Source organism: Centropristis striata, chromosome 24 (assembly GCF_030273125.1).
Source record: "Centropristis striata isolate RG_2023a ecotype Rhode Island chromosome 24, C.striata_1.0, whole genome shotgun sequence".
NCBI classification, from domain to species: Eukaryota; Metazoa; Chordata; class Actinopteri; order Perciformes; family Serranidae; genus Centropristis; species Centropristis striata.
Genome location: NC_081540.1, coordinates 16,684,194 through 16,710,868, shown reverse-complemented (window position 1 = coordinate 16,710,868; position 26,675 = coordinate 16,684,194). Strand labels below are relative to the sequence as shown.

At 37.6% G+C, this 26,675-nt stretch overlaps 1 protein-coding gene across 1 annotated transcript; it reads left to right on the top strand.

Moving 5' to 3' along the window:
- LOC131962619 (midkine-A-like) lies at positions 1–26,675 on the top strand. Its single transcript, XM_059327566.1, has 5 exons — positions 1–90; positions 19,392–19,471; positions 20,847–21,014; positions 23,200–23,370; positions 25,823–26,675. Exons 2-5 carry the CDS (start codon positions 19,393–19,395, stop codon positions 25,849–25,851), a joined length of 447 nt encoding a protein of 148 aa, XP_059183549.1. The 5' UTR covers positions 1–90; position 19,392; the 3' UTR covers positions 25,852–26,675.

Below are 26,675 nucleotides of genomic sequence, written 5' to 3'. Positions count from 1 at the left end.
GCTCCGGGAGGTGCATGACTGAGACACATAGGACACAAGAGAGAGACACAACTTTCCCCCTGAGTCTTTCTACAGCTGACCGGCCAACAAGTAAGTGAGCTTTAAATTCCAACTCATCCTTAAATCTTAAAAATCATAATCCAGCAACAGAGAAGTGAAAAAGTTTTTAAAATAGCCTCAAACTTTTTTGTCCAATGAGAAAATTAGACTATTTATAACTGTGTTTTCTGTTTGTGTGTCCAGATTTAGATGTTAAAAATGAACATACAAAAAACACTCATATTTAATATTTATACCTAACTGTATTGTTTTTTTCCGAACCTTTTTTTGTTCAGTGCTTATAATCTTTCTGCTGGGTTTTATGAGTCTTTATATAATTGTCCCATTTCCTCTGCCAGGTCCCAGCACTTTCCCCACATCCCAACTTTAAAATACTGCAACTAAAGCTCTTCTATGCACACTTTAAGTGGTGTGTGAGTGTATGGCACTCATACTTTGGTAGAGAGGCATGGAAATGTGGGGGAATGTGTGTGTGTGTGTGTGTGCAGCAGTGAAGCTATTGTAGCATATTTTTAGAGTTTGATTAAAAATGTTAGAAATGCATGTTTTCTTTTACTTCCTGCTGATACATGTAGCTTTGTTGTGTTGTGCTCTAAGTATTTGGCACACACTCTAGTACATGTGTGTGTGTGTGTGTGTGTGTGTGTGTGTGTGTGTGTGTGTATGAAAGAGAGAAGGAGAAAAAGAGAGGTAGAAAGGGCAGGCAGATGGGAGCAGTGTTGGGAGAATTACATATTATTAGCTTTGCTTTTTTGCTGACAAACTGGGCAACAGAACAGACTAGTGAGCAGCAACCAAAAGGCGATTAGAGCGAAAGACAGATGCAGCTAATAAAACTTAATTGTGCAAACCAATTTTGCCCCCAAAGTGAATATTTATGATCCAGACATCTATGAATTACACCATAAATTCCCAGCTAGAGAGATCAAGGTCTTTATTTAATGCAGGTTTATATTTATGGGCTTTTACAAGTATATACAATATATTTCTGTATAGATATGATTAATGTAAAAAAGCATATGTTCATATATTTCCACACTGGATTAACCAGCCAGGTGGTCCTGGAGCAGATATGATGATTAACTGATATTATTTTGTGTTCTTCAATATTAATATTCATAATTGTGTGCAAAGTAATCATAAAATCCACCAAACAAACAAAATGACTGGACAATGAGTCTCAATATCAGGTCATACATGTACTTAATTATTATTATTTAATATTATTTATTTTTCCAATATGCCCTGTTCTGTTGTTTTGTGTTCTTTTTTGCTTTTTTTTTCTACTCTGTGTCCGTTTTCTGTAACTTGTCAAAAATACATAATTCCCAAAAAATAAAAAATAAATAAATACATATATATATATATATATATGTTTATATATATAAAAGAAAAAAGATCAGATCATAAAGAATCACCAACCTTAATGGATTTGGCCGCGAAATGTAATTTAACCACCCAAAACTATCAATATCAGTTTAAGTGTGCTTTCAATTGTAAGATTTCCACAGTCAGACAGCTCTGTTTAATTTAATATGGGGGGAACTGAAGCGGTTATCTATGCTCTCTTCAAAGCCACCAGCCTCCTTTGACAAAAACTGTAATTTTATTTTGCAAAACACAGAAATTGCTGGTCTACTGCTGCCTCGCTTAGTTTGCTTGTATTAACGCGTGCCTGGGGTTTTAAAGAGTGAGTCCAGACTCAGCAAAGTCACATACACTGAAATAGGCCTGTGCTATTAAACAAGATGCAACAAAAAAATTAGGACCCTTTGTAAAATGTAAATAAAAACTAAATCCCAGCAGATATCTCAGCTGACAAATATTATCTTGTCATATTAACCCATCGAAGGCATATTGGTTATGGAATCTTTTTTACACAATATATAATAGGGCTGGGCGACATGGACAAAAAGTCATATCCTGATATATTTAGGCTGAATATCAATATACGATATATATCCTGATATTTTTATCACAAAGTGAAACAAATGTTCAGTCAAAGCCAAATATGACATGTCACAAGTAGTTTTATTGAAACTATTTATTTAAATGAATATGAATACTGTATAACAACAGGAGAACCTTTTTTTTTTTTTAAATCAAAGCTCCATAAAGTGCACATTTAAATATAAAAATATCTTAAATAAAAATAGCCTATGAAATAAAATAGGCCAATCTTTTTCTGAAATAAATATATTTATCTGAGAAGAATAATACAAAGAACATTTCAAAATAACTAAATATGACAAACCCACATAAGGGCACAAATTTAAACTATATCAATTTGCGAAATGGTCTAATTCCATATCACATTTAAAAACATATCCATATATCTCTTATTTCGACACGTCGCCCAGCCCTACATTGGCACTAATATTTCGATTTTTAGATGGCTAAAGTAATTTTGCAATGTACTGCTGTCAATGTCTGCAGCACATTGCTTACCTTCTGTATTGGTTCTCCTGCCTGCTTCTCCAAACTGGGGGTACATACATACTAACTTTAACATGGCAGTTGATATTGTGGATTATGGAATAATCACTGCCATATAAAATGTTAGAACTTAATAACTTTTCACTCAGTAAACCTTTGGAGCCATACTCTCTGCCCTCTGCAAAGCTTCTTTTGTAACAGAAATTCTCCAATTCCAGCCAGCTCAACATTTTCTACACAGATGTTTCACATTAAAAGCCTTTCCAGAAAATCAAAGGGCATAATCCCTTCCTTTCCTGGTAGGTTTTAATGTGAAACATCTGCAGAAAGTGTTGACTCATGGTTGACTTGTCTGTGTGGAGGAGGATGGGATCAGAGAGTAGCTGGTGACTCCATCAGTATTGGAAGTGACACATGACAAGAGTGCATTTTGTAGTCTCACTGAGAACAGCAAAAAAGCATGTTTGAAAAGGACAGAACAGATAATGTATCATACTCTGAATCAGTTTACAGGAACTAACTGTCAAGAGTGGCTAAGCAAAATAAGTATAAATATAATAATATTTTTCTAGTTAATTACAAAATTAAAACGATCAAGAGGAATCTCTCAGCAATATTGTGCTAAAACCTTTTTGTCCTGTGTGACACAAATGTCCAGCATTTAGAAAACGCGCTGCAAAGACCACAACACAACAGAAGTGTTTCCAGAGGACACTTAAAAGTGATGCACACGTCTGGACCAAGGTTATAATAGTTTTGGATTTTTCAAAAGTTTTAGTTTGAATTTCGTTGTGATTTTTTTGTTTTCAAATTCAGTTGGTTTTAATGAGTTTTTAGAGTGAGTTTGCTCATTTTAATTAGTTTTTATTTTTGGGAAAATGCTTAGTTTTAGTTTAGTTTTTATTAGTTTTAGTTTTTTTGTAATGGGGTATTTGTTGGGTGCCAGATTAAAAAAAGTCACAATAAATGTCTTTATTTCCTTTGTCTGATCCATCTCAGCTCCAATAAGTTTATTAAGTCATAAAACCAGATAGATGAAATAGATTTCTCATCAACCAAAAAGGTTTACGTATGAAAAAAGTTGACAAAGACGAAAACGAAGGACATTTTCAATATAATTTCCGTTAGTTTCATTTAGTTTTGTGACCACAAAATACAGTTTCAGTTATCGTTTTTTAAAAACTCTCATTTTTATTTTTATTTCAGTTAATGAAAATGTTTTTTCAATTCTAGTTTTCGTTATTTCTTTAGTTTTCGTTAACTATAATAACCTTGGTCTGGACACGCTTGATATTATCACGTTATTTCAAGATAATGATGTGATTTCATGATAATGAAATTTTCAAGTTAAAACGTGATATATAGCGTTAGCCCGCTAGCCCTATCAATTACATTGCAGTTGAACAAATCAAATAAACAAATGATACACGTTTTAGTTGGTCTCTCTCAACGGCACCGAGTTGGTCTTGGTCTTGCTAGCCCGCTAACGCTAGCACGCTATCGATCGCCGGCTAAGGTTAGCACGCTATGATCTGACGCTAACATTATAATAACGTGATAATATCAAGCGTGTCCAGACGTGTGCATCACTTTTAAGTGTCGTCTGGAAACACTTCTGCTGTGTTGTGGTCTTTGCACTGTTTTCTAAATGCTGTGCTTGTGTTGTCAAATTGATGAAGATGTTTTCTCAATTTGCTTGTGTTTTGAATATTTGCATGGGTTTTCTTAAGTTGCTGTGAGCTCTCAGGGCCACCGTACATTTTACCCTTACTCATCAACAAGACCTTGAGATACTTGAGTTGGGTTGTAACTCACTCACAACTTGAAGGAAGCAATCCACTATTTTCATGGCTTGGTGAAGCCAACAAAATAACATCATCTGCAAAGAGCAGGGCAAAAATTCTCACACCAGACCCCTGTAATGTAATGTAATGTTACAACAGTCGTGTTTCTATCAACAAATTTCTATGAGCATTTTGCAGATCCGCATGAGAAGGCTTGACGGAAACACCAAAAAGGCACACAAAAGTTTTAACGCTCGCTTGAGGGTTTTTTTTTTCTTTGTCTTGTTGGAAAAATAGTGAATGCCCTTAACGCATGGAAACAATTTTTTCAAATAAGTTTCTGATATAGTGAACATGTAACTCACATGACTGATCAGCTGTTTCCGCTCTGACATGATTTGTTGCCCAATTGAATCCAATTCCTGAAGACTTCTCTCCATTTACTCTCGCGGGTGGCCAAAGTTGTCAACCTCTTTTTGTTGGTGTTAATTCTACTGTTTCCTGAAGAATAAGCCTACAGCAATAGATTATGGAAACGCAGCTAATGCCAACTTTGGGTTGGACATTAAAAATGTAAAACATTTTAAATCTTTTCTATTTAATATTTGGACTGAAAACATGAAATCTTGTCATTGGGCCATCAGATGCTTAAATTCCAAGACCAAGCCAAGTCTCTAGTCATTTATTTTCTGTCAAGTCAAGTAAAGCCACAGTCACAGTAAATCTAGTCCACATCCCTGACAGAGAGATTGTATTGTTCCACTTATACAGTACTATGGCCATTTACCAGCAATCAAAATATTTCTATTGTTTAATTATGAAAAAGTATGCACTTGTGCACTTTTTTTATAACCTCACAGGTTATATCTTACACATTCTACACTGGATTGATTGAGTTTTAGCTCTTAGCTCTCAGTGGACTTCTGCATCACAGAAGATGCTCTGGGTTGCAATAATGCTAATAAATCGTGAGTTAAGCGGCCGTTGATGACAGCTGTGCTGATTTAAACTGAAGCATATTTGTTCAATGAGATGGGCGTGAGACAGGCCACTGAAAAGCACGCCTGTGTAGAAAGGCTGTTACTAATGGATGTTACTGAGCTGTGCATGTTTACTGACTCTGTAACTATTCATCTTTATTCCTGCCTCTGTTTCTCCAGTCTGTTGGGCTCTCTGGAATAGTTAGTGGGTCATACAGGGACTGATAAAAAGTCATTTCCGCTTGGATGCTTTTCAAAATCCCTAATTACAGAGTCAACAGCAATACACACACGCATGCACACACATTGACCAGCTCTCAAGCCCTTATCTCCAGCCTCCCTCTCTTCTAATAATTTGGTCAGAATCCAGACTCCAAACTTGGGTGGCAGGGGAGCAAAATTTGTGTTTTTCACAGCACACTTGGCTTTTCAGATTAAAAAGTGAACATGCCACAGAAATTTATACTGTCAGCCTTTTCAGGGGCGTGTCTCTGTTTTGCTTCAATGATCAACCATAACTCTTGGTCCCTTCTGATAACAACACTGTGCCTACTAAATGCCAGCTCTGCAGAAGTTGAAATTAAAGGTTATTATTTGTAATCCTAGTTCTGCACTGCAGAAAAAAATCCCTCTACAGCTAAATGATGCATGCATAGAGCAGCGCAATCCTGCAAAGATGATGTAGAGGTAAAAACATCCTAGTACTGAAAAGGTAGAATCACACTATCATACCACAGTAGCGATGGGAACCATTCTGCACCATGCAAACATACTAATGGTATATTACTGTAGTCTTGTAAATCTACAACACAATACAGCTTTGTCACTAAATTACTGAATATTTACAGTACACTGTTAAACTTTTCAGTGTGAAATTAACAGCAAATTCCTGTAAATAATGGCTATAATAACATTATGTTAGTCATGGTGTTCCACAAGGTTCTGTGCTGGGACCAATGTTATTCACATTGTATGCTTCTTTTAGGAAATAATGGCATTCTCTTAAAGTGCTGTAATCACATTTTTTTTCTCCCAGATTGCATTGCAATATACAGTAAGAGACCTAATGACATATAATAAGGTTTACAGTGTGTGTAGAAGCTAGGCCAATTCTTTAAGCCCCTGAGGCATTTCAACAGGAAACTAATTGACACGCTTTGACTTTGCCGTGAATGATGAATGAGAGTCCAGTTGCTTTTCAGTTTAGATGCAAAACAAGTCAGTTTATTTAACATCTCATGCTTTAATCACACTTTCTCTCTTACATACATCTGCACGAAGCATAACGTGTGCAGCACAGCGCAGCGCAGCAGTCAAAAACTGTTTTTCCTCTTCTGGTTGGAAAAACACCTGACGAGCCCCCAAAAGGTTCCCACACTATATAGGCTGACCCGCCAATCACCATCGGACCATGACACACACAACAATTAACATCAAATCTGCTCTTACAGTGTGGATTTTGTCAGGTGTACCTAATAAACAGACATAGGCCTAAACTCAACCAAAGTACACTGGCAAGTCTTAACAAACTAAGTAAGAAAACAATAAATAAGCTAACAAGCATTGAGTCTACTGTCCATAGATGAACAAATCTGTTGAGCCCTCAAGTGCTCTCTTCTGTATTTTTTTAGTTTATGGGCTGCAGTATGGGAAGTGTAGGGGGCAACAAGGATGTATAAGAGATGGCATTAGCAGCAGCCGAATCAAGTCGGCCTGAGTTGACTTGAGTATATGGGTTTGTAGTACTTTAAGCAGTGAGAGCATACAGCTACGGCAAGCCCCAGGGGGAAAACATGATTCAGTCCGTCACCACCCACACTGCTTTAAGATAAACTTCCTTACCCTTGTCACACAGCCAGTTAGTTTGGTAACATATAAAAGCAGAGTAGGCGGGAAAAGCCGAGGGCTTTTGTCATGTTGGACTTTAGAGTGCGAGCACATGGCTGCTTCCTAGAGGCAGTACATATCTGTGCTGAGCTGGTACACATCACGCTCACAAAGTAGAAAACAATGTCATTTTCAGCCAGTTGATAGCACCATGTGTATATGATCCAGCCATATCACAGAAATATTACTCACATTCACTGTCAATGCAAAGTTTGCCTCGTCTCTGAGTTACTCTGATCTCAGTGAGCAGACAAAGATAGCTTCGTTATAATGTATGTATAATTTAACTGACTCTGAAATGACAGAGTAAAAGAATATAAAATGGCCACTGGCTATATCCTCATTTAATCTCAGTCATGGGGGAGGACTCCACGTCCGTCACAATAAAACACAACAGTCACTGAAGAAGAAGGAAAGCATTTCTTCCTTTCCTTTCTCTGACACACTCATTCCACCGGAAATAACTTCTCATGACCCTGAAGAAATCTTTTCTTCGTCTACTTTCATGTTCATACGGAAGTCAGAATGTGGTTTCAGGACTGATTTTACTATATTTTACTTTTTTTCCCCTGTCTTGTCTTATGGCAGATGGACCTCTAGGCACTGACAGAGATAATCAGAGCAGAGAGAAGAAAGTCACTCGAGGGAGCTCAGAGTTTCTGTCTGTTGACCAGGATTTGTCTACGTGGTAGTGGCAGTATTCACACAGCGACTACAGTTAGATGGACAGAAATTGAATCTTCAATCTTTAAAATCGATCCTTATATGATATAATAAATGCAAAATTGTTGATATTTAAACAAACTGATCCCTCTTAATTTTTTAGGGGTGCACAATGCTGATCTTACCTGTGTTTACATACATTTATGTATCAAAACTTTTAAATGACTGGTGGTGCATCCAAGCAAATCTTTAAAGTGAAACAAAAGCTATTCAGGCGTAAACCCCCCAGTCTGACAGTGAAGCAAACCCAGAAGTGCTTTAAGCCTGCAATCTTTCAAAAATCCAATAGGGATCGCCAACATCAGCTGCAAAATAAGTCCAGTCTTATCTATCTAAATACAAAATGAGATGTCTTCTCACTTGATTTATTACCTCTCCATCTTCTAATGGCAAGGTTATGGTCTCAATGGCTAGTTTTAAGTCTTCTTCAACACAATATAAAAGTGTGTAAATAATGGTCTCATGTAGAAGAAAATACACGATAAAGCAGGGTATGATTTGGGGCGTGGCTACCTTGTGATTGACAGGTCTCCCTAAAACATTGTGGTAATTTAAAAATGTCTTGTTTGCCGTTCAGTTTGACTAAAGACTACTAAGAAGAAAACAGCAGGAACCGTCAACAGGAACACACCAGCGGGAAGGAAACAGTTCTTCAAAAGGGTTTTTTCAGTCCTCTGTTACAGTCACAAAAGTCCGTCCCTTGAAACAAACAAGAGCTTGTTTTAACCATTCATTACCATTAACCGCTTATCCGCAATCGGGTCACGGGGGCTGGAGCCGATCCCAGCTGTCATTGGGCGAGAGGCGGGGTACACCCTGGACAGGACGCCAGACTATCGCAGGGCTAACACATAGAGACAGACAATCACACTCTCATTCACACCTACAGGCAATTTAGAGTCCCCAATTAAACCTAAGTGCATGTTTTTGGACTGTGGGAGGAAGCCGGAGTACCCGGTGGGAACCCACGCTGACACGGGGAGAACATGCAAACTCCACACAGAAGAGCCACAGGCGGGAGGCGAACCGGCGACCCTCTAGCTGTGAGGCGAGAGCGCAAAGCTAATGACAATTATGCTAATGCTAACGGCTGCTAGGGATTAGCAACACAACTGTTTTTAACAGTATACAAAACAGCTTGCAAACATTTATTTACCTCTTGTGGTTCACTTATATAGCACTTTTATCCAAAGCTCTTTACACTACACACTACGCTCATTCACCCGTTCACACACACATTCATACTGGTGGCCGAGGCTACCCGGGCACACTGGTGCCACCTGCCACCATTGGGAATTCATTCATACACTGATGAACGCAGCATTGGGAGCAATTTGGGGTTCAGTACCTTCATCAAGGATACTTCGACATGTAGGCTGCCATGGTCAGGGATCAAACCAGCAACCTTCCGATTGATTGGTGGCCACTCTACCAACTGAGCCACAGCCGGCAAAAAGTCCAAACCATTGGGACAACTGGTCGTCAATGACATTATAGACAGCTCATGTTTTACTGAACCTACGGATTTGTGTGTCTGCCATGACAAGGGATCCTAATGGACTTTCCATTTGCACCTAATTTTATCACATTATGTGACACCGCATGCATTATAAGGTTGTGGTAATTTCACATATTTCTGTGAGGTCAGGCTAGAAATATGCAGGATCATCAATAACATTTAAAAAAAGCATTAATACATAAAGGAATGACCTACTGTCTAAATTGCCACTGTAGCCTTGGCTTTTATGTCGACCACTTACACGTAAACAAGCCCTGCGGTGTGCTCATAGTATGCTTCTCGTCACTGGCTTCACTAAGGATGAGATTGTGTATGATGGGAAAAGGGCTTGTGACAGACTGTTCTCTCTTTCTATGTCCCTTTTACTTTCTATGTTTTGTGTGTGGGTGTCATGTTACCCAGTCCTTGCAGTATATACCACTATATAACACTTAACCCCTATACATGTAACTGAAGTAATGATATTATTGTTCGATGAAGTGAAGTACTGTACAATGCAAACCTTAGATGTACATTTACAGTGAAATCTGAACAGTATTGTACTGTATTGAGAGACTGGTACCCCCTCAAAAATGTTTAGGGGCGTTTGTACAGGCAGCAAAATACGACTCGTATTTACATTTAAACTGTCCTCCGTTGCCATTTTGCGGACGTGGTAGTAATGATTGACGGTGATGCAGAGTATAAATGGTGGATGTCAAAGTCAGGGGGAAGGGAGGGGAGGTAAATGGGTCAAACAAACTGTGGACTTTCACCCAGGAGACTGGGGAACGGCTTTTTACGTAACTTTAGTTTTTTAAGTACTTTACTTCCGGCATTTATGTACATTTATGTACTTTTTAAACTGTCTTTTTTTTGCCCTAAACCTAGGTCAGTGGTTTTGTAGCATAAATTCACCAAAACTGCAGCCCTCTTCACAACCACAAACTGAATGTGTATGTATTATGACGTGTGCTGCGAAACGCTCATTTTTTTGGTCTATTCTGTTTGGTTGGAGATCTTGTTAGCAGTGATGTCATACAGTGTCATACTGTATATTGCAATGCAATTGGGGAGAAAAATGTTTTGATTACAGCACAATGCCATTATTTTTTAGTATAGTGTGAATAAAATTGGTCCAAGTTCAGAACCTTGTGGTTCTAACATTACCGTGAAGTGTCATACTTTACACTACTGGTCAAAAGTTTTAGAACACACCAACTTTTCCAGAATTTAATTGAAAATTATGCAGTTTAATGTCTCAGTGTACTCTGAAGTTAATGCACATTTGCAATATTTTAAATTCTTTATTGAGCATGATAGTGTTTTGAAAGTTAAAAAAAGATTAAAAATCACATTTTATGTTGGACTAAAGGACTAAAAAAAAAGACACAAAATGACCAAAAAAAGACACAAAATGACCAAAAAACCACCAAAAGACACAAAATGACTAAAAAAAGAAACAAAATGACCAAAAAAAGACACAAAATGACTTACAAAGACATGAAAATAATTCAAAAATGGACAAAATAGCCCAAGACTCCATAGTTAAGTTGTTAACCCATTTCTTGTTCCCTGAAAAAGGCCTACTTGTATAATTCTGAAATGTACATTATTTTTCAGTTTTGGTTAAGCTTACCTTTTTTTATTTACCTCTGGCAGTTCACCACTTACCTTTGTACCCTTTTCATTCCATTTCAATAAAAAACTGGAAAAATTGGGGTGTTCTAAAACTTTTGACTGGTAGTGTATATTTCAATGTAATCTGGGAGAAAAAATATGTGATTTCAGCACATTACAGGCTTCATTTATGGTAAATTCCTGTAAAAAATGGCAATCTCTCAGTGTGTTCTCAATATTAGGTTACACAAAAAATACAGTACTTTGCGGGTGAAGCTGCTGGAAGTTAATTACTGCAAATTTACAGTGAAAAGTTTTACAGTGTAGTTGGCAGACCTGACTAACAACAGCAGCATCCAAACACAGCAAGTGAGTACAGCAGGTAGCTGTCTCAGAATATTTTCCCCCTCATTATTTAGTTGTTTCCACAAGGCAAAGACTTCTAAGCCAGCAGCTCAGACACACATTTGGTGTGAGACAGTCTCTGTCACACACTCTGTCAAGGGTACAGAACCGAACTCTGATGATACTTATGTACATACAATATAACAAACTATGAGCAGGTATTGCAGACAGGCCTGTTCTGTTATCCTTGAGTCTGGCTTTCTCGGATCTGCTTTTCTGAAGTTTTGACGCTAATATGTCTTGCGTGCTGACAAAGTTTCAAGTGGCTACTGCCCTGCTCACAGAATTAGGGCATTTCAGACTTCAGAGGTTTGTGGTGTTGTCTTCTCCATTTAAACATGTTAGAGTCCAGTTATAAACATAAAAAATAAATAAGCAATATAATTGGCTGAATTAATCATGATGCTCTGAACTTGTTGTGGGGTGCTCTTTTTATTATGGTTGGTATTCCATAGCATGTTTCCTCAGCAAATGCAGCAGCAAGCCAGCTAACTATGAGCCACAAGGGACACTGTTATAAAGGCCTCCACCCCCAAGAAAAAAAATACTTATGTATATTTAATGAAAAGTGGTTCACAGATGAGGACATTTGGGCTTGGAAAGTTGATATTTTCACAGCTGAATGCACCCTTTCTTGGCTTTATTTTCCATGCAGATTTGAGAAAGGCTTGCACTAGCCATGTCAAACTGCCAGCCAGAAACACAGGGAGCATAATGGCAAAAATGATATATGCTATCAGAAGGCAATCATACAGCACATGTAAGGTCAGTTTCTTGGATTTGTTGGTGGCAAAAACACATGGAAGTCAAACTTTTTTTGGCTTCATGCACCACTCAGCAACTTCCATAGCAATGAACTGGGCTCCAATGCTCTATCTAGTCCAGGATGTGACGTAGTACTCGACGGCACAACTACATGCATCATTTGTAAAAGGCTGCGAAGCAGTGTAGCCAACTTAGGGACTTTGTTGCTTTATTTAACTACTTTTCAGACCCCCCCCTAGCGACTATTTTCAAAAAAAGCAACCTTTATCTAGTGACTTTTTCTGGTATTATTGGAGACTTTTGGAGACTCGTTCTTACTCTTCTCGTTAAGAAGAGTAAGAACGAGTCAAATCGGCACAGTCCTCCTGCAGCAGTCTCTCCCAGCTGCAGTCACAGAGCCGGAGGGGATGTAGAGTCCAGTCTGCAAATTGCTAATAGGGTAACAGTTAGCTCTGTAGCAGTACAGTGTGTATGTGCTGCTGCTGCAGGAGGTGTTCACTTAGCATCTCTTTTTGTTTACAACAAGCACCGGACACTCTGTGCACAGTTAGCGATGTCGGTTAATTCACTATCACATTGTTTATGATCAGCGGAGACAATGTGCATAATTAGCCATGCTGGTTTGTTTATGATCAGCGGTAGAAGTTGTGCACAGTTAGCTATGGCGGCCACAGTTGCGTCTCCCGTGTTTAATCCGTTGCTTATGTGACATCACAGTTGAAACTGTCGCTGAGCAATTACGCGACAATTGAAAACCATACGTCACCTCCGGAGTCTCTAAATCCCTCTGGGGGCTTTTTTTGTAATAGAGACACGCAGAGTGAGTGGACATTTGACAGGGCATGGCCTGAGACTTTCCCAGCGGCCACTCTTCCCCCTAAAGGAAACACTGCTATTGTATCTTCAAGTTATAAAGTACATTTCACATGCACCTTATCATTTATTGCATTATTGTTCTGTAGCTGTCACTGAAACATTGATAATGCCAAGCTCTCCCTCTCCCTCTCGTCTTTCTTGCTTTCTCTCTCTCAGTCTGTCACATGATCTCTATGTTGGTTGATTGGCCCACAGTACATCTGCATCTTACATTTTTGCACTAAAATTTTCATAGCATAATTGATGTGTCAATTTTAATCAGTAAAATCCAATTTCAGCCAGCTGTTAGCTGAGATGCCATATTTACTGTCATATTTGAGGTACATTGCAACAGCCATTGATAGAATTTTTTTTGTCATATATATTTTTTACTACATGCAAACATTTTTAACCCTTTTTCATTTATGTGGGGAAAAAAAGGAAAGTCTAGATATTATTTTTGGCATAAAACCTGATAAAGGACATAGAACCGATGTGACAGGAGAGCTCAGGAAGCCACAGGCTTATGCAACATACTACCACTCAACCTGGCATACAAAGAAAAAGAGAACAAAAGAAAAATGACTAAACTACAAATACACTGAAAAAAGTGTATCATTCAAACTAATAACTGCCATTTAAAAGAGGATAAAAATGATTGATTTGATTGTAAAACTCATTCTTTTTGCATTTAGAGACATCAAGTTTGATTTATACTGAACTAAATATAAGTCCTAAGGACCAAAAACAAAGTTTTTGTTTCCTCTCAAGTTTATATTTTCTTCTTCATGACCTGCAGGTAATATTTTTAGTTTGAGTGGAAAGCACTGCGCACTACACAGTCAGGCCGTGTATGTAATATGTTGCATATAGTTCATATGTTAAAGATTTATAAATACATTTAATGTAACCTGTTGGCCAAATGTCTTTTTTTATAGAGTTTATAAGGTGGGAAACAAAAATTAGTTAAGTCAAATAAAATGTGAAAAATGTTTGGATATATGTAAATAAATTAACTGGTGTCAATTAATTCAACATTAATTCAGATAAAAGTGAATATATTGGGTTGGTTCAATTTAAATGTATTAGTTTGGTTCAATAACTAAAATGTTAAGAAAAATAATTTGGATCAAGGCAAAGAATTAAGGTTGAGTCAAGTGCAGTATTATTGTTTACATCAACATAAAATAATCAGGTCATAAGAAGTTACTCAATTCAGATTCTATGAAGTCAAATATTTTAGATGTGATATCTGGACATCATTTTTTTTTAGTTTGAGCAAGGTTATACTTTTTTCAGTGTACAACAAACAACAAGAACCAACATTTCGCTACAATGCAAGTTAATATTTTTTCCTATTGGTTTGTTCCAAGTCACGTGACTTTCAAGGTCCCGGCGGTCAGAACAAGAAACACTGCGGACAGTTCTCTCATTTTTAGTGAAAAAAATCAATATTTTGACTTAGTTTCTGCATAAAAATGGATTTTGATCACATTTCTAGCGAGAAATATATATTTATTTTCTAAATATTCACTCAGTGAATGTACATAATCACTTTGTATGTTGGAATAGCCACGGGATATGACTGTCATTAACTTGCCTTGTCAGTTTCACGGAAATTTGAGTGATTCCGTGGCTATTCCACGGATTCCTGTGAGACCAGGTTCACAAGAACACAAATGACAATACAAAACACACAACATACAACTACATCTCATATCTGCACCACTAGATTTTCTCCTCTCCTCACTATGATCAGGTGTGTTTAATTTTATCCCCTAAATCTTATTGTGGACTTAGAAGATGGTTCAGTTGGCCCTCGGTGAGCATCCGGAGCAGACTCTAATCATTAAGCTAACCATTAACCTCTAACCTGCCTGGATACAACAATCATGACTTCTGACCTTCACTCTGCACCCTAATAGGATTCTATTGTTTCAGGTGGAAACACGAGGTCATAGGTCACGGTCTCATCACTATATATTACGAAAACGCAGTTTAAAAAAATAACCCGTACCTCTTTTGTCTCATCATATCACAGTTGTGTTATGGTATCATAATCAGCAACATCATTTCAAAAGCTCTTTTCTTCAGCATCTGATTAATGATCTGGTTGACCAAGGTCTTTATTGCTTTAAATATTTTTTTTCCCTCTGCTGCTTCTTTGGTTGATTCTGGAAAAGCTTGGAATGCTTTCCTCATGGGATTCTGCTGCGGTGCTTTTCAACTCCAGTCCCTGGACAGGTTATTAGAGCAGCAGTGCATAATTGCAGCCTGGTTGGTGTGTGAAACATCCACTCCATCATGCTCCACCAGCTTTGCCTGTACTGTGTATTACTGAACTGACTTAGAAAAAGAGAAAAACTGGAAAGAAGAAAAGAAAAGAATGTTTTGTGTGTGAGCTTTTTATAGGGACGCCAATGTTGTTTTGAATTGTATTGCACTGATAAATGTTTCAGTGTAAATTTACTGTAAATTCCTGTAAATTATGGCATGTCATCACAAGTCTTTTCTCCCAGATTGCATTGCAATATAGAACATGACACTGTATGACATCATTACAGTAGAATACTGTCAGAGGTCAATATTATATATTTGTTAAATATGTCTCCAAAAGCTCTAAATCCAGACTTGTTGACTCCATCCAGACTAGAAAACAAAGCAGCGTGGAGCCCTACTGTAAATTTACCTCTAAAGTTCTGGCTGTAAACTCCATGAGGCCAGTTTCAGTTTGATGATGATATACCAAGTAAAACTGGAGACAAGCTCAAATATATTTAGTATAAAATGATAGAACTGGATGTAACCCTCTTATATGTTATATTTGACACCTTTGTTCACATTTGCAACATTTCAAATTCTTTATTGAGCATGATAGTGTTTTGAAAGTAAAAAGATTAAAAATCACATTTTATGTTGTACTAAAGGACTAAAAAAAGACACAAAAGGACCAAAAAAGACACAAAATGAATAAAAAAGATACAAAATGACCAAAAAAACCCCCAAAATGACTAAAAAGGACACAAAATGACCCAAAAAAGGACACAAAGTGACTAAAAAAGACACAAAATGACTAAAAAGGACACAAAATGACTAAAAAAAGGCACAAAATAACTAAAAAATACACAACAAAAGACACAAAAAAGACACAAAATGACCAAAAAAGACACAAAATGACTAAAAAAAGACACAAAAAAGACACAGAAAGACACAAAATGACTAAAAAATACACAAAATTACCAAAATTGTTACGGTAAACACACAAGACACAAATAAAATAGAGTCCCACTAGAATAAAAACCAGAGTTGGAGGACAGGATCACACACAATCACAAGATCACATTTATATCAATTTATAATAATTATTATTAGATAATATAGGTGAGGTTGTGCTGGAAAAAATATACCAACATGGCATTCAAACATTTTTAAGTGGTGTATACAGGCAGGATGAAAAGGATTAAAGATGGACACAATAGCCCAAAACTCCATAGAGTTACTAAATTTTCACTATTCTAGATAGTTTTAAATGAGTTTAGTGGATCACTTGTTTAAAAAAGATAAAAAACTTTTTCTATGTAGAGTTTGATCAGATTATATTATAACACTGAGGCCTTGGGGCGCATCAGAAGATGTCAGTTTCTGCTGGCTAGTGAGGCAAAGCCCTTGATAGTTAATGATGTCTGTTGGCAAGCTTGAAGTCTTCGCTTGAAGATAAAAGAGTTTGGAGGATTGAAAAAAATCATGAACAGCATCCAACTTCTGCTGGTCTTTTTATCTTGTATCTAAATAAAGAATCATTTCTAGAAATATGGTATGCAGTGAGACCTTCCAACAATGAACCCTACAGAAGTGAACTACATTTTATAGCCGTTTGTGTTTGACTCTTCTCTGCTGCTGAATGTGGTTTTTGATGTGCTTTCATGATCACTTCTTCATGCAGATGTCTTGTTCTGTTGAGGATTGCATACAGTAAAACTCTGTATCAGTCACCAGTTTACACCAGCCCATTCTCATTCCCAACTTGTCACATAAGGACATTTGGTCTGCGGAATTTATTGCTCATTATACCAGCCATTTGGAATGTTATTACTAGATTTAATGGCCGTTTTCAGCAGTTATCATTAACATAAGAATGGGTGAGTAGGGGCCTGCTTGCTAAAAACAAAGCATTTAGCTAAAAGGTTGTAGTTTCCATATAATAACGCTACAAAACCACTTATCTAAGTTTAGGGCAAAAAATGTCCTGTTTAGGCAATGTAAAAGAAAGTTTATAAAATACAATAAACTCACATAATGCTGTTATGTTAAATTAAGGTGTTATGAGGATGCCTCGAGCACTGGATGTGACATAGCTAATTACTTGAAAACATGACGCACAGATGTTAACTGCTGTTACTTCAAATAATAATAATAATAACAAGGCCTTGTGATGGTACTGACAAAGTTAGAAGTCAATCGGGTAAAATCTGTAGGAGGAGTTTGTTAAAATATGAGGCGAGGAAATGGCGGAAAACGTCAAGATGGCCGACTTCCTGTTTGTTTTTGGTTATGGGTTCTTGAGACTTTTTGGTGCGTCTTCCCATGTACGTACCAAATTTTGTGTCTCTACGACAAACCTGTGAGAGGGGCGCTAGTAGGTCATTGTGCCACGCCCATTTCTGAAACCAATGAAATAAATTTTCGACGGGATTGAATTTTGAGTTTTGGAATATGAGAAAGCCCTCAAAAACGTGATTCATTCAATAATAAAAGATGGAGTATTTACAATAGGGTCCTCACACCTCGGTGCTCGGTCCCTAATAATAATAATCTGAAACTTATATTTTGACATTGAACATGATCACGGATGAAAGTTTTTTTCATGATCGTTATTATAACTATTATGGTTTACTCATAGACTGTATATAGATATTGGACGTAGTCACCGTGACGTCACCCATTGGTTTGTGGCCCGTTGGAAGCATCGAGTTCAGCGTTACACTCGTCGCCATCTTGTTTCCGATACGGGGAGCAGACCATATACACCTCAACCTGACTGAGAGAAGTCGCTGCTAATTCATGTCAGCATTAACTGGGATGTTCATTTTGGCTAGAAAAGTGACAATTTACTGAACAAAACATTCAAATAAACTGTCATTAAGTGAAAATACAGTGGAAGGGTCAAAATTATAAGACCAACCCCGTAAATGTCCTTGTTTTTGATATCTATAAAACGTTATATATAACTTTATTGATTGTTCTGCCTCTCTCCGGCTCACCTTGTTAGTGAGCTTTCAATCAAAGGTAGCTATGCCCCAAATCATACGATTCTTTATCTTCTATTTTCTTCTAAATGGGGCAGTTATTTGAACTATTAACATCAATCATCATCTTGTAGAAGATTTTTTTTACTAGCGACTGAGGCCATAGTGCGGCTGTGGCTCAGTTGGGAGAGTTGGTTGGCCCCCAACCGAAGGGTTGGTTGTTATTCCTGACCATCGCAGCCTACATGTCGAAGTATCCTTGAGCAAGATACTGAACCCCAAATTGCTCCCGATGTGCTGTGAATTCCCAATGGTGGCAGGTGGGACCGTTTAGGGTAGCCTCTGCCAGCAGTATGAATGTGTGTGTGTGTGAAAGGGTGAATGAGCGCAGTCTGTAGTGGTCGAAAAGCGCTATATAAGTGCAGGTCCATTTACCATAGTGTTGTCCCAAAAAAAAATCCTGAGGTAATAAATCAAGTGGGAATTTTTCTCATTTTGCATTAAAATGAATGGACAGAAATGTTTTTGCAGTCGCCATCAGCCCCCCTGTTGGAATTTTTGGTAGAATGCAGCTTAAAGCATTTCCTGGTTTGCCCTGCTCAGAACTGGAGGTTGCCGCCTGGGCCTACTACAGGTTCCACTGGACAACAAACGTTAACATAGTTGCCAATTCAATGGGCTGATAAAGACCTACCGGCCTACCAGCAGGTGGATTAGCCAAGTGGCTACAATTGAAGTTGCAGGGATGTCCACAAAAAGCCAACGTGTACACCGTCTAATGATAGAAATACACCACAGGACCCTTGTGGATGCAGAAAGTATAATTTTGTCTTTAAACTACCCACCACCTAAGCAATTTAAGTCTGATGTATATGAAAATAACAAGTAGTTGACTTGCTGTTCTCATTTATGATTTACAAAACAATGTAGGTGCTTGTTTTCTTGTATAAAGACAGCCAATGTTCAGAAGTCCCCTGTCGGGTTGTTATGAGCTGTGATGTTGTGGTGAGAGGAGCACATAATGATTTCACATGAAATAACCCCGGGGTGAGGGTCAACACTTAATGGTTTATCAGTTGTGATGTATGTGACCATTTTTAATGTTGATTTTCCCACTGTTGTGTTTGCACAGGATGAGGGCTTCACTGCTGCTGCTGCTGTTAGTCACTCTCATCTCTGTCAAAACTGTAGCTGGAGGGAAAAACAAGAAAGGTAAAATGATCTTTTTCCCTCTCCTTGCCATACTGTCTCTTTCTACATTTCTCTTGTTACAGTATAAGTTTCTGTAATCAAAATATATTGCAACTATTAAATGGTGAAGCCCAAATACACTATAAAACGTTCCAGTGTCAATTTACAGTAATTAACTTGCAGCAATATCTCATAAATTATTTTATATTTTTGCATTCTGAGGAAACATATGTGGATTAATAAATGGAGTGGAGTGGAGTGTGATAGATGAATTTGGGGTTCACACTAATACACAGTGGTGGTCCATTGTTAAAACATTCCATCATTCTGAAAAGTATGAAAAAATGGGGGAGCACTTCTTCTCAGCACTTTATCAAAATGCACACAAAGCATGTAGATTATGTTTTTTTATGCCAACAATATTTTGATGAAATATCACCACTCAGACATCATAAGCTTACAGTGCATACAGTCACCAGCAACATTCAGTGGCCCCACCATTCAGAGTTGATGAGGCAATGATGCAACACATTGGCCCTCATTTATCAATCAAGCATACGACAGAAAGAGCGTAAAGTGGGCGTACGATCATTTCTACGCAAGGCTCGACATTTATCAATTTGGACCCAACTCTGCCGGATTTTGTTTTTAATGGTGACAAACCAAAGCATGTTTAGGTTACATCATTTATCCTGCTGGACACCGGAGCATCAGTGTCTCCTTCACCAGCGGTTCTGACCCAATAGAAACATTTCCAATCAGCTCTGCCACACACTCCTCTGACTGGGACAGAATTATTACTAAATGTAAAGAATTTAATAATACCTCATTATCATAATATAGGCTAGGAATCATTGCACATTTTTCGTTCTTTTTTTTATAACTATATATATAATGCTTTGTCATAGCCTTATTTATTTGCTTATTTTTAGATTTAAAAAAATCTTAATTTAAGAAATCTTGTCAAGTGAAATTATCTGTCCATGCAGCAAAATCATTTCCCTCAGATTTAGTGTTTTTATCTTGTTTTTAGACACACCATTTTTGCAGTGTGGACCTGCTGGCAACTGTCCAGGATGCATTTAAAAACCAAAAACGAGGTCTCTAAGTAAAAACAAAGTGAAATAATTGCATTGCATGACAAAAAACTTAAAGTTTCTATGACATTGGAAGAGTGGTGGTTGTTGTAGTGACAAATGCATTTTAAAATAATGATTCATATGGATGATATCTTTTACATGTGTGCCTTGCTGCTCAGGTGCACGGCTCTGAGCACTTTTCTTTATTTGTCTCGGTTCATTCCGGCAGTTCCCAGTGACCAACCCACCATCAGCAGCTGAATTTGCCAATTGCATTTTTGAAATAACCAGATAATAAGTCGTTTTTCTGTCCTCAGAGAAAAACAAACCCTCCCAACCCGGGTCAGAATGCACTGACTGGCACTATGGCAACTGTGTCCCTAGCAACGGAGACTGCGGAGCAGGGTTTAGAGAGGGGTCATGTGACCAGCAGAGCAGGAAGATGAAATGTAAAGTACCTTGCAACTGGAAAAAAGAATTTGGAGGTAACTACACCTACACACGCACACACACACACACACACACACACACACACACACATAAATGTCTTTATGTAGTTGTGAGGGCCATGATCGTTGAGTTGTTTGTGAGGACCACCACTTCCCCTATAGCTAGAATGATGCAAAAATTATGCCTATCACCAGGTACAAACACACACACACACACACACACACACACACACACACACACACACGTCTTTATATACTTGTGAGGGCCACAACCGTTAAGTTGTTTGTGAGGTCCACCACTTCCCCTATAGCTGGAATATTGCAAAAATTATGCCTATCACCTGGTACACACACACACACACACACACACACACACACACACACACACACACACACACACAATATCCCAGATTTATGTGCTCCATTGGACTACAAAGTTAAAGCTGACATTGACTGAATGACTGTACATACAGAGGCAGGGGAAATAACATCACAAGCACCTGTAACATATGATGCAATCTAGTGCAGCAGCCCTGCATAAACACGTCTGTGTAGCTCTAATGATACAATTTGTGTTGACACTGTGTCAGCGAAGATTCAACTCTAATTGATTCAGCTACAACTGTTTATGACATACTTTGGTGTGAGATGCCTGAAGCTTGTACTCTGAGCATGTTGGTTAAAACATTTCATTTCGGGGTGTAGCATCAATCTGCATATCCCTTTTAATAAGACGAGACCTGCACTGGTAATGTTCTATTTTTCGCACATCACTTATACAGTACAGAGAAACTAACTTTACACAAGTTTTGGATTAGTTTGATCTTTAAGTTCTAAATTTTAAATCATGCTCAGTTGACCTCTCGCCCCCCTTTTATAGAGAATTGGGGGATTATTTAGGGGGAGATAGCAGGTCAACAATAGACACCACTAGTGCAGGGGTCGGCAACCTTTACCAAAAAAGAGCCATTGTTGGCCAGAATAAGAGAACAAATCTCAGAATGGAGAATGCCTTACAACAAAGATAAAACAGCCTTAATTGAAGCCTAATTAGCCTACCAACATTACTAATAGGTCACAATGAGAAGTTATTTATATGGTTTTGGCAGAATGCAGTGAGGACCCTAGTGCAATTAAAGGAGAGACTCCTGAGAAATATCTCAGGAAAGCTAGCCTGGCGTTGGAAACTTAAAACTAGACTTGAAACTGGCTAAATTTAGAGGTTAAGGCATCGGGCCGCTTTCAAAAGCGACTTTCAAAAGTTATGATGCACATTTTAGTTGACTAAAATGTTTTAAAAAAATGTTTTACTGCTGTTTATAAACCACATTTTTACAATTGAAGAATACAAATTGATTTGGGCATACATCAATGACAAATTAAAATTAAAATGTAAAATAATAACTGTTATTTTGCCAATTAGGGCCAAGTGTTAAAGTCACAAATTTATGAGATTTAAATTGGCAAATCTAAGAGAAAAATATCCCAGATTTATGAGATTAAAAGTGGCAAATCTAGGAGAAAAAAGGGAGCCGCTGTAGATGGCCTGAAGAGCCGACCCCTGCACTAGTGGTTTAAACCATCTGAAAGCTGGAACCAAAAGATTAAGATGCAGTTCAGCACTGTGCGTCAAGTTGTTATAGTCATTAAACTCTAACAAAAATCATTTTATTGATTTAACCTATTATGTGTGATGTGTATCAGGTTTTTTGGAAACCATAGAAAAAAATATATGCAGTGATTATATATAAGGGGTTAAAAGTTGATTAACTTAATTTTAAAGAGGTCTTTAAAATTAATAGAATGCTGGCAACACTGCTGCCAGTATAAAATACTGTTAATTTACAAGACAATTGTTTACAGTGTAACTAAGAGAAAGCAAGAAGCATGCAGCTGTAAATGTCTAAATGAGTCTCAGTGGTCTTTGAAATCAGTTGTTGCACGTAGGGATCAATATTTCAGTAGAGAGAGTGGTAACATAAAAACAGTACAGCTGGAACTGGAACTGAAAAGACCAGACAAGTTATTTTTAGTACACATGAATTTGGTGCTGAAGCTCAACCTTGGACACAAGGTTCTAAATTGTCTTTATAATCTGCTTTTACTGCCTCCAGTGCCCAGGGCCCTCATTAGTTCTTAATTCCCGTTGGACCATGTACGTATGAGAGCTATGCTGCATGTGTTCAGCTATCTTCTGTCTGTCTCTTCTTGACTCTTCTAGCTGACTGCAAGTATCGCTTTGGCAGTTGGGGAGAGTGTGATCCAAGCACTGGCTTGCGGTCCAGATCAGGGACGTTGAAGAAGGCTCTGTATGACGGGTGTCAACAGACTCTTTCCATCACCAAACCTTGCACTGTAAAAACCAAGACCCAAAGGCCCAGAAGGCCCAAAGGTAAGACTGACTTCACAGGTTCACTTCTGGATCGAAAAGAACAAACTATGAATTGATTTTCCTGCATGTTATTCTAATAGAACTCTATAGAAGGCTCACAACCTCTGAAACAGAAGCCATTAGGCCATAGCCAAGTGTTTTCTTCTGCATTTAAATCATAGACTGTATATATAAATAATGGACGTTGTCACCGTGACGTCACCCATTGGTTTGTGGCCCGTTGGATATTGACTGTCTTTAGATTATGTTTTCTTATGATTTTGATAAAACCTTGACGTAGCACCATTATTAGATCAGAAAGTCCATCAATCCATAGACTGACATCACCCAGTTAAATCATGCTATTCTGATGATGAACCCCAATTACTCTCATTGGCCCTCATTTATCAAACGAGCGTACGTCAGGAAGTGAGCGTAAAGTGGGCGTAAGATGATTTCTACGCAAGCCTCGGCATTTATCAGTTTGGACGTGAGCGGACGGTACGATCAGATCTCACGTCTGCTCTCAGCTCGTGTACGCAAATTTGAATCAGCGTGAAGTCCACACGTCTGAGTCGGAGAATTGATCTGAGAATATGGTATCGATGCCTGGAGTTGATAAAACTCTGTGGTGTTTTGATTTTTAATAGTGACAAAGCAAAACATGTTTAGACTACATAATTTATCATTAAAACATAATCCAAAAATAAATACACCCTGCGATTGTGAAATTCTTTAAACAGAATACCAGCCAAGGATATTAAATGTTGTTGTCTTCTGCTGTTCACCGGAGCGTCAGCGTCTCCTTCACCAGCGGCGCTGCCCGAATAGAAACATTTCCAATCAGCGCTGCCACACGCTCCTCTGACTAGGACATCATTATTAGTAAATGTAAAGAGGTGAATAATATATCTCCATCATAATAATAGCAATATTCAGATATTATAGGCTATAGATTATTAGGCTTTATATATCACGATGTAATTACTCAAACCTCGCCGGGAGTTTAATAGTCCGCTACTCTGCTGACAGCACCACTGATTTCCTTCTTTTTCACTTTTTATGCTGCCAAACAAAACTAGTTTGTTGTGTTGCAGCTGTTGGACGTCAGCGTTTCACTTTCTGACTCTGAGAAATTCCTCTTCTTTTAGAATTAAAGCTTACTTTAAAACACTGTTTACCTCCTTCAACCAAAAAGCTGAAAACTTCTAAGTCCGTGCTCCAAATGTAAAATATTCAGTGAACTTGTTTGAGTTTATAACTATAAGTACTTTTATTTCATAAACCTCCGTCGCTGCGTATTTCTTTAATATGTCTATATTGCCCCTATTGTTAATTGTAACGGTGCACTTTGCTAATAAAGCTGACTTTAGAGGATGAAAAAATTCTCTTTCTGGCCGTATTGCGCCCTTCGGTGTCGTAAACTCTGAAGGCGAGCCATCTGAATCGGGTATATATTAGGGCGTGGTATTTAAATTACGCTTGTTTCCAGCCACCAGATTTATGGTGTGATTTACAGCCGATCATTCTTACGCTGTGGTTGGCGAGATACGATCGTTTGATAAATCACACGTGGACCCTGTCGTAAGACAAAATATACACTCAGATCTGCGCTGGTTTCTACGCTCGCTTGATTAATGAGGGCCATTGTGTTCTATGCTGCACTTTTGCTTATAGTTTAATTGATATCTTAATCTCTTATTGTTCAAAGACCTTTTTGGTGGTTGTGGGCGGTGGATGTTTAGGGGAGATAGCAGGTCAACAATAAATGCCACATAGAAGAGGTTGACACAATCTGAAAGCTGTGAGCCTGAATATTAATGTGAGATGAAGCTCAGCACTGTGTGTCAAGTTGTTCTGGTCAAAAATATCCTATTAAAATGACTTAATGATGACCAAAAAAGGACACAAAATGACAAAAAAGACAAAAAAAATGACCAAAAAAGGACACAAAATGACCGAAAAAGACACAAAATAAGGAGACAAAATGACGACAAAAAAACCCCACAGAAGACACAAAATGACCAAAAAAGACACAAAATGACTCACTAAGACACAAAATGAATAAAAATACACAAAATGAACAAAATTGTTACGCTAAACACACAAGACCCAAATAAAATCGAGTCCCACTAGAATAAAAACCAGAGTTGATGACAGGATCACACACAATCACAAGATCACATTTATGTTGGTTTTTCTTTGTTTCTTTTTGGTTCAAAATGTTGATCCAGTAAGTCAGAATAAAAAATAAATTATTATCAGTTCATATAGGTGAAAAAAATACACCAACATGGCATTTAAACATTTTTTAAGTTGTGAATACAGACAGGATGAAAAGGATTCAGAAATGGACAAAACAGCCCAAAACTCCATAGAGTTAACTTTTATATTTTTGTTTAATTACAGACCAGTATTTTGTGAATTAACATTTGGAGTAATATTTGTGGCTCTGTTTGTGTCTTTTCTGCAGGAAAGAAGAGAAAAGGCAAGGCCAACTAAAAAAACGGATGCAGAGAAGAGTCTGTGGGGAGAGACAAGAGTCTTAAGACTCAAAGACAAATAGAAATAAAACAATAATTGGCGTCTCACACAACACAACACTTCATTTACATATATGCAATTTGGAATCCAGGCTTTTCCCAACCATGACTTTTATTTTTAAAAGAGAAGAGTTGTAAAAATGCACTAAATCTCTAGATTAGGACTAAAAACCAGCCAACACAGCAGCTCTCACATCAAAGTGCATTTGGAATCTTCATATTATAAATTCTTTATATATAATAGACCACCATGTTATAAATTCCTTTAACTTTAAATATAGAGAAAAAAATAATCTCTGTAAAGTATTTTCTATAGCTCCCCCATCACTACCACACATTTCACAGAATAAATGAATCTGGGCATGCACTCCACCAGAGATACTCTGGGAATGGAGCTATTTTAACTCCCAAGTTGTCTCAGCTCCTTCTGATTCATTTTGTTAATCTTGGCTCTGTCAGTAGCATCAACATGCAAACTGTATAATTTGGGTTTCATTGCTTCAGCTCAGTCTGTGGCAATAAATGCAGCCAAGAATCCATCCTTTTCAATAATTCCAACTACCATACTTGTAGATTAAAGTGCATTAGGAATATTACATTTATGAATTTGCCACACTGTTGTACTTCTTTTACTTTGAATGTTAAAAAAAAAAGAAAGAAAAAATCTTTTTCTGTAAGGCTTTCCATTTTCCTTCCACTTTAGAAAGGCATTTTTTTCTCCTGTAAGGTTTGCTGCGACAGTATTATTTCCATTTTTTCTTTTGTTTATTAAAATTTTCAAAA

Coding starts and splice junctions, on each gene's coding strand:
- LOC131962619 (XM_059327566.1), top strand. CDS start 19,393: ATGAGGGCTTCACTGCTGCTGCTGCTGTTAGTCACTCTCATCTCTGTC. Junction 21,015..23,199: donor CTGGAAAAAAGAATTTGGAG/GTAACTACACCT, acceptor TGACTCTTCTAG/CTGACTGCAAGTATCGCTTT. Junction 23,371..25,822: donor AAGGCCCAGAAGGCCCAAAG/GTAAGACTGACT, acceptor TCTTTTCTGCAG/GAAAGAAGAGAAAAGGCAAG.